Source organism: Fomitiporia mediterranea, assembly GCF_000271605.1.
Source record: "Fomitiporia mediterranea MF3/22 unplaced genomic scaffold FOMMEscaffold_5, whole genome shotgun sequence".
Taxonomy (NCBI): Eukaryota; Fungi; Basidiomycota; class Agaricomycetes; order Hymenochaetales; family Hymenochaetaceae; genus Fomitiporia; species Fomitiporia mediterranea.
In genome coordinates, this window is record NW_006760390.1 from 428247 (window position 1) to 440796 (window position 12550).

General features: G+C 45.8%; 4 protein-coding genes across 4 annotated transcripts; 2 read left to right on the forward strand and 2 right to left on the reverse strand.

The window, feature by feature from the left end:
• Positions 1-24: 24 nt before the first annotated feature.
• On the forward strand, positions 25-1606 carry FOMMEDRAFT_120674 (Ribokinase-like protein). The gene is made up of 6 exons (XM_007265084.1): positions 25-191; positions 243-321; positions 381-547; positions 612-786; positions 870-1307; positions 1364-1606. Exons 1-6 carry the CDS (start codon positions 55-57, stop codon positions 1403-1405), a joined length of 1038 nt encoding a protein of 345 aa, XP_007265146.1. The 5' UTR covers positions 25-54; the 3' UTR covers positions 1406-1606.
• A 1785-nt stretch (positions 1607-3391) lies between these two features.
• Positions 3392-3550, reverse strand: FOMMEDRAFT_59637 (uncharacterized protein; the record flags this gene model as incomplete). Its single annotated transcript, XM_007265085.1, has 1 exon — positions 3392-3550. A coding segment is annotated over one exon (159 nt), but the record flags the coding sequence as incomplete, so codon positions are not given.
• Positions 3551-3957: 407 nt separating this feature from the next.
• FOMMEDRAFT_83288 (dynactin) lies at positions 3958-8619 on the reverse strand (the record flags this gene model as incomplete). Its single annotated transcript, XM_007265086.1, has 17 exons — positions 3958-4404; positions 4461-4534; positions 4591-4959; positions 5015-5237; positions 5295-5415; positions 5467-5563; positions 5627-5796; positions 5853-6052; positions 6108-6281; positions 6341-6536; positions 6596-6713; positions 6771-6882; positions 6935-7071; positions 7129-7220; positions 7275-7752; positions 7844-8329; positions 8376-8619. 17 exons carry the CDS (start codon positions 8617-8619, stop codon positions 3958-3960), a joined length of 3738 nt encoding a protein of 1245 aa, XP_007265148.1.
• A 363-nt stretch (positions 8620-8982) lies between these two features.
• Positions 8983-12344, forward strand: FOMMEDRAFT_166926 (Arginase/deacetylase; the record flags this gene model as incomplete). The annotated part of the gene is made up of 19 exons (XM_007265087.1): positions 8983-9249; positions 9305-9395; positions 9456-9494; positions 9545-9641; positions 9698-9849; positions 9909-9977; positions 10034-10196; positions 10257-10379; positions 10445-10475; positions 10599-10759; positions 10819-11047; positions 11094-11184; positions 11244-11282; positions 11333-11429; positions 11492-11643; positions 11709-11772; positions 11829-11991; positions 12052-12174; positions 12233-12344. The coding sequence occupies 16 exons, from the start codon at positions 8983-8985 to the stop codon at positions 11720-11722; spliced, it is 1815 nt and encodes a 604-aa protein (XP_007265149.1). The 3' UTR covers positions 11723-11772; positions 11829-11991; positions 12052-12174; positions 12233-12344.
• Positions 12345-12550: the final 206 nt, after the last annotated feature.

Here is a 12550-nt window from a genome sequence, read left to right on the forward strand (position 1 = left end):
TTTAAGGTACGTACTCTTCTTCGTCCATCGTAATCATCCAACGACTTCTTCGCCATGGCTCAATCCTACCCACTTTTTTGCATGGGCAACCCCCTGCTCGACATGCAAGTTACGGATGGCGAAGAGCTTCTCAAGAAATACAAGTTAAATGCTAATGATGCAATCCTTGCTGGGGATGATCAAGCAGGAATGTATGCGTCGCATTCTTAGACCAGTTTAAGCTTCTAACTCTTTGTGATAAGTTATGACGACCTTGTAAAGAACTACAAGCTTACTTATGTCGCCGGTGGTGCTGCTCAGAATGCTGCGCGTGGGGCTGCCGTCAGTGTAAACGTGCAACTTATCGTGATCATGTCGGGCTGATTATTGGCGATTTATAGTACCTCCTCCCTCCGAACTCGGTCGTTTACACTGGATGCGTTGGCGATGATGAACTTGCCAACCAACTGCGCGAGGCAAACAAGAGGGAGGGTTTGGCAGATGTATATATGGTAAAGAATGGTGAGAAGACGGGTGCTTGTGCGGTTGTTATCACCGGTCATCATCGGTACGATTTTCTCTCCACCGCTCAGTAAATTTGATTTTCTCGTTTATTTATTTACATATTGTAGTTCGCTATGCACAACCCTGCGGGCAGCAGAGATGTTCGATATTGCGCATTTGTCGACACCAGAGGTTGCGCCTTTGGTGGAAGGCGCGAGGATATTTTACGTAGAGGGTTACTTCCTCACGCATGGCGTTGAGATTGTAAAGTTCCTCGCTAAGAAGGCAAGCGAAGGTGCAAAGGTGACGTTCTGCACTACAATTCATACTCATCAAGTTAAGGACTAACGTTGTATCTCTTAAAAATGCGTGTAAATGCGCTGTAGACCTTCGTGCTAAACCTTTCCGCACCATTCATCCCCCAATTCTTCAAGGCGAACCTCGACCAGGTCCTTCCATACTGCGACATCGTCATCGGTAACGAATCAGAAGCAGAAGCATGGGCAGAAGCCAGCGGCCAACCTGACAAGAAGGACCTCCCAGCTGTCGCGCGTGCCCTCGCGGGCTTACCGAAATCCAACCCCGCGCGTCCGCGTACAGTGATCATCACACAAGGTCCAGAGAGCACTATCGTTGCGACTGACGTAGATGGCGTGGAGCCGAAGATCCACCCTGTTCAGCCTCTTAAGGATGAGGAGATCGTTGATACGAACGGTGCTGGTGACGCGTTCGCTGGAGGAGTACTTGGTGCACTCGTTTCTGGTAGGTCTATTGACGAGGCTGTTGAGGTGGGACATAAGATGGGTGCTATGTGTGTTCAGCAGGTTCGTAAATTTTATGTCCTTCCCTCTGAATGCTGGTCTGACTTCTTTGATATCAGGTTGGCCCGCAATACCAGTGGCCGAAGGTCCAAATCTTGTGAAGAAATTCACTCTCCATCCGCATGATCCTCCCCCAGGAATCACGCGTCAACTACGTGTTAGATAAAATTCGCTCTCAACAGCAAGACCATTTCCTTGATTTCACGACCAGCTTTCCACAGCTTGTAGACCCACCACGGTGAATGGTTAATGTACAAATAGATATACTAGTTTTGGATATCAATGAAATTGTCAATTGAAACGTGTATTGCAGTTGTTGAGGAAAGTAAGAGAAGCTGAAATTGATGCGGTCCGTGAGGATTAATGTGGTGGTAATGTACATGAGTGATTGCTGCTGCTATCCTGGTACAATGCTTTAGATTAGAGTCTTACGAGTTTTATGGGGGTGCATATGACAGTGAATCCTAGATATGTCGTTTCAGTATCAAAGGTTATAGTGAGCATTGTCAGGTTCAGTGCTGACCTCATTTATCAGTTCCTTTATACCTGCAAAAGAAAAATTACAAGTAATCTATAATACAAGAGTAGATGCGCATACCGTCTGGTAGGGATGAGGACTCGGGTTCGATCTGCGATGATACGTCCTGTAGTCGGTTCCGTGCAATCGTAATCAAAAAGTTGTGGAGACGTGATGCGAAGGTGATAGATAACATACTAATTTTAACGACTCTTCTCCACCCGGATCTGCTTCGCCGTCGGCGTCAAGGTCCATGGTGTTTTCGGTGTTGGCACCCGTATATCCATTCTGCTGATCCATTGGTCCTACATGCAAGGACTGTCCCTCTGAACTGTCAATCAATGGTTCTCCCTTAAGAAAAAGAAAAAAAAGGTTCACTATATGCCTTCCAATTGAAGCATATATGCACAGCTTACCTCTTTTTTATTCTCACAGTCTCGTTGATGGTTGGAGGCATGAGATTGGACAGAATTCTCCGAGTCTATAGCGAGTACGGCCTGAATGGCCTTTTGAACAGCTGGGCTTAGTCCCGTCTCTGCAAGAGCTTCTTCTGTTTGCATCTTCGCATTTGTTGATTTTCGTTCCGCTTCTGCATTCCTTTCGGAGGCCGTTGAAACCGTGGCATTGCTTTGTAAGGATGGATCGATGTTGCTATCATATTCGGTTGAAGCTTTTTGTGGCAATATGGCAGTGTTGCCTTTTGAAATATTCCCAGCCGGATGTGAGTTAGACTGGATAGCGGCACTACCGTTTGTCATTTGCAGTGGCAAAACAGGTTGACCGTCCGCAGAACGATAGTATGCACCAGGAGGATAATACCCAGAAGACTGAGCCTGCACCAGTGTCGCAAGTCCGGGAGGAGAGGGCGTTGCGTCCGCTTTATTGGTGGTTGTCGTGTTCGAAGGCGCCCAGGCATGAAACCTTGCTGTGGACATTGGTAGTTGAGGTTGGTAACTGGCTGATGTGTCTAAAGTACCATTAGGAGTTCGGGGAGGAACAAATACTGAAAATTAAAAATTAGTTAGTTACCAAAACTTTACAATGATACGTCGTAAGTATCACTCCGCATACCTGCATTAACCGCATTGTGTCTATAATAACTCTGTGACCCCGTCGAGGGTCCCGGAGTACTCGGAGTCGTAAGGACAGTTTGTACGGGTACGGAATTCGAAACCGAGGCAATCGGAGAACTCTTCCTCTTTCTGCTTTTACCTCGACTAGGACTGTGATTCCTGCTCTGCGGGGCAGACGTGTCTTCACCTTCGACTTCTTCGACTTTGCCGTTCGTTGAGTCTTCAGGATCGATAATGACGCCGTTATGTCTAGAAGATTTGGGTTCGGTGAGTGAGTGAATATGATATACCAAGGTCAGCATACCGCGACTTTTGATGACGTCGAAGGGCGTCAGCCTGCATGGTATGAATGAATATCGCCTTCAAAGACTTCAAGAGGGCACTCACTCGAGTAAACGTCGAGTCGCACTGCGGACACAAGCTAAACCCCAATTCATCAAATTCAGAAACACCACCAGTTTCACAAGTGCCGAAATAACGCACGTAGGTTTCGAATTCGAATGCTCCTTCGACGTCCTCTGATGCCTTTTCAAATCCGCTTCTCTAACAAATCGCTTGTTACATTCATTCATCTTACACAGCCATGCCCCACTTATTTGTTGCTGTCCCTGCTGCTGCGCCGCTTTAAGTGCGACTTTACTCGACCCTCGTTTCTTGCCGGGAGACGCCTTTGTCTCCTCCGCCTGAGAAAGAGCGAAACGCATGTCAGAATGTTTATTACAGAGCAGACGCGTCTTAATGACTCACTGAGTGCTTTACATGTGCGCGCACCATGCTGTTCGTCGTCAGTCGCGTTGTTGAGATGCATATGCACGACGAGGGATATAAACGCGCTACGTATTGGCGGAAGGCACACATTTTAACCCGGCGGCATTTCCTAATCCGTAAATAGATTCAAACAAGTTGGTGTGTAATATACTATTACTATACTTGAGAAAGTATATAATCTAGATACATTGGGTATTATGCGTACACCTTGAAGGCATAATAAGAATAAAATGCATAAAACGTAAAGAAGTGAAGAACTGCAACTTCTAACCGGGAAATTAATGAAAGAGGAATATTAATACGTAACGCCTATCGAATTAGCCCGTTTCATTAACCCCTTTACTCGTCGACTAAGTTCCTCAGCCGCCTGTTTTCGTTGTAAAAGCTGATATGAGGGCATCAGCCTCTTCGGTAACCAACTTCGCTCATGGTTCATCGCATCCATCCGTTTCTTGTTGATCATCGATAAATCAACAACACGTGGTGTTGAAGAGAAGGTGAGTACGTCACGATAAAGAATGCTTGTCTCGGTCGCTAATGAACGAAGAGATGGTGGTTGTGGCACTTCTGAGTCGCTATCTGATTCGCTTGCTGAGCCTGATGGGTCCAGCTCTGGCGTGGTAGACCGCGAAGAGAAGTCTGGTAGAGGAGGAAGTGCCTGTATTTCCTTAAGTAGATCCTGACCCTTGAGATACGAATTCTCGCGGCGTAGATACCGGACGGCGCCACGTAATGCCTCGATCTATGCAATATGTAAACGAAACAATTCTCCGCTTCCGTGTCAGAGTCTGTTCTCACCTGTTCCAGAAGATATGATGTTTCGAGGTTGCTCTCTGCTGATACAAGTTCAGTTTCTTGCTGTTGCGGACCAACTGATGCTAAACGCAAGGAAGTGAATAACACATGGCTAAGAAAATGAAATGGAAACACGTACGTTGACGCTCCATCCCTGCAGTGAGCTGCTTCAATTTAGCATTATCTTGCTCCAAAGCGTCCAAATCAGATTGCAACTGTTCAATCGCGTCTTCGTACGATCGTTCCTGCTTCCGCGCCTTCGCGATCTCAGCTTCCAAATTCGTGATTGTATCAGCTTGCTTCTTGACCGCATCCATCCTACGTTCCATGAGCTCGATCTTAACGCTCGACTCTTGGATAGTTTGATCTCTTGACCTAATTCCACGAGCAAGTCCTTGGATTTCTTCACTGAGCTGGGCGACCTTCCGTTCGGCTTCGACGTTTATTGCTAAGGATGCCTTGACTTCTTCGATGCGAACAACCCATGGAGGTGTAGCAGAAACTATGATAAATGGGTAAATAAACGCTCGAACTATCCGAATGGATTGGAACCTTACTTTTGACGATATTCTCAGGCTCAAGCGCAAGTGGAACGACAGCAGCGGCTTCTTGGGTAAGTTTCTTGATAGCGTCGCTGATAATATCCCAAGGAGAGACATCCTTCTGATCTGGGCTTAATGCAATAGCATTCTGCTTTACGAATTCGAGAACTGTCTTTGTATGTAGTGTTCCCTTGTCATTCTGAATAGTGCTGAAATGAGGAAGGATGGAGTGTGCGAGCTAGAAAGGTCAAGATATAAGATATTCATCCACAACATACTCTCTTCACAGACTTACAGTGATACCGAAATCAACGAGCTCAGGCACTTTCTTTCCCAGAGCCTCGAGCTGAGGGATGAGATGAGGCTTGAGAGCAGCAGAATCCTGCGTCAGCTCTTCCAGACGTTTTGTCAATCGCCTACGAAGGATGAGTAAACCTCTGTCACTGATGGGCTAAGGTACCACTAACTTCGACATGACTTTCGTTCCCTTGACTTGATCCAACACTCGTTTGAATGGCTGGATGAGCTCGACTTCCGGGTCGTCATCAGATTCGACCGTAACATCTGTGAGCCGGAGAATTAACCGGCTGTGTCATGCATTATATCATAAGATGTCGAAGAGCCTACCTTCGTCCTTCATTATGTCCGAGATGTTCGAACTGATAAGAGCAAGTGATGCCGACAAGTTATCCAATTCATGATCAAAGCTCTGAGCATAACCAAGCTCCCGTTCTCCCAAATCAAAGTCGAAGCCTTCGGAGTACATCTCGACGAGATGACCGAATGCTTGAGCAGTCCTAATTCACGTCCATCAGCGACAAGTACGCATTGGAAATCTGTAATAGAAGCATACCTCTGGACGTCATTGACGCATTCGATGTCACGGAATTCATCACGACAAAGCATATCAATATGCAAATCGATACGTTTCTCAAAGTGGGCAACGTCTGCATATAACCGCCCTATATTTAGGAATGTCTCGACATCACACCGCTTCAGAATAGACGCGAAGCGTTTGCATAATATCGACATGCGGCTGATTCGTGCTCTCAGCTATAGGTATCGTCAGCATGAAAGAAACAAGGCTAGTAGAAATATAAGGAATCACCTCGCATGTTCGGACCAATCCTTCGGTAACATGTCCGTTCAAAGCTTCAGGAAGTCCGTGACTCTGAGCAACCGCAGTGTTTATAAGGTCAGCTTTAGCAGCCATCCGCTGGAAGTACAGGTAACACTGTGTTGCTTCACTGTCCGAATCAATGTAAACTTGAGGGAGGTAGGGCTGCGAGTAAAGATCGAAGCTAAGAATCCCATATGGGTGATAATTGTGACGATGCTTACCTTGACGATCTCATATAGATCCTTGGTCTCCCTAGCTTGAATCCTCGCAAGCTCTATCTCGATGTTTCGAGCCTGATGCTTAGAAGCAGACGACTGCAGCTTCATATTGAGTGACATCATGGCCGCCGTTTGTGAAGCCGCAGTCGCCGACTCGTTTTGAGCCGTTTGCGTCTGCATTCGTAATGTATCAAGTTCACTAAACAAAGTGTATTGAAAAGTGGAAATCGGGTGTTCATGTCGTTGAATACGACATACGTTTGGAGCTGCATGACCAGGTCTCTGAATTGATTGATCGTCCCTTCGAAGTCTTGACAAGCACCTTCAAGCTCAGCTATCTTCCTAACTTGCTCTCTAATCTGCGTTTCTTTTTGCGCTATTTTGACCAAACACTATAAGAAATACGTTCTAACTGTAGATGTTTGAAACTCACTGATTTCCTCGTTAAGCTGCTTCTCCGTTTCAACGTGGTTCTCTTCGAGTTCATCGTTGAGCTCCTTCAAGGCTTCAAGGTCCTCGATAGTGATGGTCATCTCAGCGATTTTCTAAAGCATTATATTAGCACGGAAACAAAACATAGGCATTGAAAGAATTGACCTCGCCGAGCACCAGATTGCGCTCTGTAAGTTGCTCAAGCATTTCTTCGGCACCGAGAGCATCGTCGAGTTGGGCCTTCAGCTCATCAATTTGGTTGTCCGCGTTTGATAGCTTGCCAAGCGTAGATTCATATTGGGCTACGGAAAGCTCGTGAGCGAGCGACATAAGCGGAAGTTAGTAACCTAATTACTTACAGCTCATTTCTTCCAAGGTGTTTAGCTCTCGCTCCAATTCTGCTATCCGATGGCGTTGTTCTTGCTCCGTTTCTCGACTCTGGTCACGTAAACTAGCAAGATTTTTAGTACGTAGTCAGTAGTCATTCTTGAGCATGGTCATTCACCGAATCAATGCTTCCTTGAGCCGATCATTGTGTTTCTCCAATTGTGCATAAGCAAGAGATGATTTGACCGAATCGTCGACTTCGCCGCCTTGACCTCCTCCCCTGAGAGTTTCAAGTTCAACCTCCAGTGATTCGACTCTCTCCTGCAGCGACACCAGCTCCAGTTCGGCTGTCTCAGCTCGTTCTTCCGCAACTTCCTTATCCAACATGGCCAATTCGAGTTGTTCCTGAGCGTCAAGCAGACGGCTTTCACCTAGGGTTTGAACCTGTTCCGCGTCAGCTAACGCTCGCCGGTTCGCGATGAGTTCCTGTTGGAGTGTCGCAAGCTTTTGTTGGAGCTTCGGGCGAAGGGCAACAAAGTGGTTTACTTCAGAGAGTTGTGATTCCAGTTTCTCGATAACCCTGGCATCGTCGGAGCGCTTGGCTTCGAGTACTCGAATTTTTGCTTTGATTTCTTGAATTTCTTGTTCAGATTCAGCTTGTTGCTGCAAAATACATTGATAAATAAGCTCTGGCAAATTAGGTGAAGCAGCTACTCACAACTTCTCTCTGAAGTGCAGAAGGTGGACGTCCTGATTCTGGTTGATCGAAGTTTATTGGAGGAATTGGAGGTGAAGAGGTTTGTTGCGATGTTGATGGTGAAAGGGATGTAGGAGACTCGGTGCGCTTCGGTTCGGCCAACCTTTGTTTCATAGTTGCAGTTACAGGAGTTGGAGGGATGCTTTCTCCAGTTCCAGTCCTCTGGCGGGTTTGATTCGGTCGGGTGATAAGTGCCGGCGGAGCTAGACTCGACCGTTTAGTAGGAGAAAGTGCACCTACGGGTCTCGTTCTAATGGGAGATGCAATCGCAGGAGTTGCAGGAGTAGCTGGAGTGATTTTCGGTCGCCCTCGCGGACTGTCAGATCGAGAACCTGCCGGTGAGGGGCTACCAGGAACTGGACTACGAGCAGCGTTTGCAAGGACACGTCCACTGCTTGAAGACCGAACATGACCGGCTGCAGGTCGAACTACAGTTACAGGAGCCGCCTTAAACAATACGAATGAGTAAAACGGCACTTAGAGCAAGCAAAATAAACAGACTTACAGCGGGTGGCTGTGGACGACCATTCTCTTCACCTGGGCTGATAAGTTTGACCTGGCTCGGCCGCACAAACACACCATAAGGCATCGTACAATTGAAGTATCTTTCCCCTTCAATCGAGCCATCGTTCTTTCCCTTCGGTTCAAAGAGCTCGATTCCGACCCATTGGCCTTTAGCGAAATGGGTCGTTCCGCTGTAACGAAGTTTACCACGACCCACGGGTATTTCGACGATCGCACCAGGGCCAAAGCCTCCAGTAGACATGGTTGACGCGTAGTTGTGGAGAATTAAAGAAAGAGAGTGCCGGGTCTTGCGTAAAGGGGAGAAGGCTTGAGAAAGTGTCTGTTGTTGGGTGACCCGAGCAAGTTATTCGAATTGGACAGTCGATTAGTTTTAGACAGAGAAACAACTTCGAAGTATTGAGTCACGAAGTAGGTTGGCAGAGCAGGTGTCACAAAGGCTATAACATTGAAGCCTTCAGTTGCTGAGACCCAGTGAGAGTAATGCTGTAGATCGAGGTTGCTGTCAGAAGTCGCGTCGCGTCGATCACGCAGAATTTGTGACGCGGTTGCAGCAACTTTAAAATGTTCCGTTATGTTCCCATAGTCTGCAAGTCCCTTCCTTGCCATGAAGGTCTTCTATGACTCGGATTGTCTACTGCATAATCCACCCTATGAAATACTTGATGGAAAGCAAACTCCGTACCATGAAAGTCCATCGAGAATAAATATCATCCGTAATGTTCTTGCACGAGAACCGGAGAAGTTTCAAATATCTGATACTCTCAACGACGATCTGGATTTGAAGAAATGGACTTCGACAGTGCATCAGCCAGAATATCTAGACTACCTTGAAACTGCGTATGATACATGGGTCTCTGATGGTGGAGATGAGGTGCATTCTTTTCTTTAACGATCCAAACAAGCAAGTTAACTGGCATCGAAGCTAGATAGGTGTCTTTCCGGAGACATTCCCCCACGTATCGTTCGTATCCAAAAGACCACTCGATGCAAAAAGCCTGTCTCCAATAGCTAGAGCTGGTTAGGTGATTTCACCTTTCTGAGACTAAATCAATTCTGAGTATGGATTCGAAACCGTAGGCCTCTACTGCTTTGATCTAAGCAGTCCGATAACGAAGGGTGAGTCGCAACCTTCTGATCTACGAAATTATGACTCAAATATTGTCTAGAAACATTCAAAGCTATACTCGCTTCACTGAAAGTCACGCTGAATGCAGCGAAGACATTGCCCTTTCTAAACCCAAAAGAGGGAGTGTTTGCACTATGGTTAATTACAGTGCAACTTTTTGCTGTTCCTTAGATTTACACTGTTCAACCTGTAGTCGACCTCCAGGACACCATTCAGCTCCCTCCTTAAGCGGAGGCTACTGTTTCTGCAACAATATCGCCGTCGCTGCTCGTTTTCTCCAGTCTCTCAATCTCAAACAAACGAAGGTGGCGATCTTGGATATTGATTATCACCACGGCAATGGAAGTGAGTATATCCTCAGTGCAGTCTTCACGAGTGAATAATAATCCATTTCCACTAATAAGCTCAGGCTATATTCTACAACGATCCAACGGTATTTTATGTCTCTCTACATGCAGAAGGCGACTATCCATGTATGTGTCTAGTAACTTCTCTGAATGAGACGTGCTGACATTTCTCTCCCGAACAGATTTCTCTGGGTTTGTTTCCGAGACGGGCGAGGGAAAGGGCGAAGGGTTCAACTTGAATATTCCTCTACCTCGTGGAACCACTAGCAATAAGGAATACTTTGAAGCCTTGACTAAAGCTGTGAATCATATTGAAGATTACGATCCTGTGTATCTACTCGTAAGGTGAGCGGAGTTGAGCGAACAAAGGGCGATTAGAAATATTCTCTAATGTCGTAAGTACAGTCTAGGCGTCGACACACATGAAGAGGACCCTATCTCCGACTTTAAAATCTCGACAGAGGGCTATCTCGAAATTGGGAGGATTATTTCCTCTGTGAAGAAGCCAGAGTTGTTTGTGCTCGAAGGGTAGGTTTTCTTTTAAAGTAACTCACCACATTTCCCCTAGCTAATATTAAGAATTGTCTTCGCAGCGGATATCACCTTGAAAGCATCGGTCAGAACGTCAGAAATGTGTTAAGCGGATTTCAGTCCTAAAGTCTAGAAGAGCTCAAATTCATATAAACTGTTTTGATGTTTACTGGATGTACGTATACCGAATTATACATTTTTTGTTGGAGGAATAAGGGAGGGCACAAAGGACAGGATGACGATAGTGTAGAAGAAGAGGACGGTGGTAAGTTGTCATCCTCTTACTGGACCATGCACTCTGATTATTCCGGTTGTGCGGAACGAGATCGTGGGAGCACTGCCAAGGTACTTAAGCATTACACACCGTCATTCCCATAGTCCGCGGGTTCCTTCTTACCATGAAAGTCTTCTATCACTTGGATTGCCTACTGCACAGCCCACCATACGATATTCTCGACGGAAGACAAACTCCATACCATGAAAGTCCATCGAGAATAAATATTGTCCGGAACGTACTTGCACAAGAACCAGAGAAGTTCCAAATTTCTGATACTCTCGACAACGGGCTGGATTTGAAGAAATGGATCTTGACAGTACACGAGCCAGACTACTTTGACTATTTAGAAACTGCGTATGACTCTTGGATCTCTGATGGAGGGCATGAGGTATATTCTTCCTTTAGCAATGATCGCACTGAAGTTGGGCATCTAGTCAGGTGTCTTTCCAGGGGCATTCCTTCACGTATCGCTCTTGTCCAAAAAGCCACTTGCTGCAACAAGGATGTCACCGATAGCTAGAGCAGGTTAGGAGGCTTGACCGCCTGGAGGTTGAATGTCGCTTTGACCATGAATCCTGAAATAGGCCTCTATTGCTTTGGCCTAAGCGCTCCGATTACGAAGGGTTAGTTGCAGGCTTTCAATATACCAGATGACGGCTGATGTGTTGGATAGATACACTCAAGTCCACGCTCACTTCATTGCGAGTCACGTTGACTGCAGCAGAGGAACTACCTTCTCTAGAACTAGCGCAGGGAGTGTTTGCACTATGGTCAGCTATACTGCAACTATTACTATTTACCACTCCTTAGATGTACCTTTTCCAACGTGAAGTCAGCCTCCAGGACACCATGCTGGTCCCTCCTTATCCGGAGGCTACTGCTTCATTAATAATATCGCTGTTGCTGCCCAATTTCTCCAGTCTCTCAATTCGAACAAATCAAAGGTTGCAATCTTGGATATTGATTATCACCACGGCAATGGAAGTGAGTATATTTTCAATGTGCCCGTTCAAGAGTGACTTATAAATTATTTCAAATGACGAGCTCAGGCTATCTTTTATGATGATCCAACTGTATTATATGTCTCCTTGCATGCAGAAGGCGATTATCCTTGTGTGTATCCAGTGACTTCTCCAAACAATTTGTGCTTACATTACTCTTATAAATGGACTACACCGGATTTGCATCCGAGACTGGCGAGGGTGAGGGCGAAGGATTCAACTTGAACATCCCTCTACCCCGTAGAATTACCGGGAATAAGGAATACTTCGAAGCATTGACTCAAGCTGTAAGTCGTATTCAGGAGTACGATCCTGTGTATCTCCTCGTAAGGTTTGCAAGTTCGAATGTAAGAAAGCAATTGGAAATGCTCTCTAATTTCTTTGCGCACAGCCTTGGCGTCGACACGCATGAAGGAGACCCCATCTCCGACTTCAAGATCTCGACAGAAGGTTATCTCGAAATCAGGAGGATCATTTCCTCTGTGAAGAGATCAACGTTGTTTGTGCTTGAAGGGTAGGTTTAGGTAATTCAGGCCGAGTCTCCCAGCTGATATAGATATTTTCATTTTCAGTGGATATCACCTTGAAAGTATCGGCCAGAACGTTAGAAATATACTGAGTGGATTCCAGTCCTAAGATTTGGAAGGATTTAAAAAGCACTTTTGATGTGTGCTGGTAGCCTGGGTTTATCCTCGAAACGAAATAATGAGAAGGGTGGAGATTAATGTGGCTAAGGAACCCCCATAATGCATCATGGTTATAAAAGGATTTGTTTCAGTGTGCAGTATACTGTAACATGATCCCTCTTTTCAATTTTTTTCTACAGCCACAACCACGCATTATTTTAACTGTAAAATTTGTACATATGTATATCTATATATTATAAACAT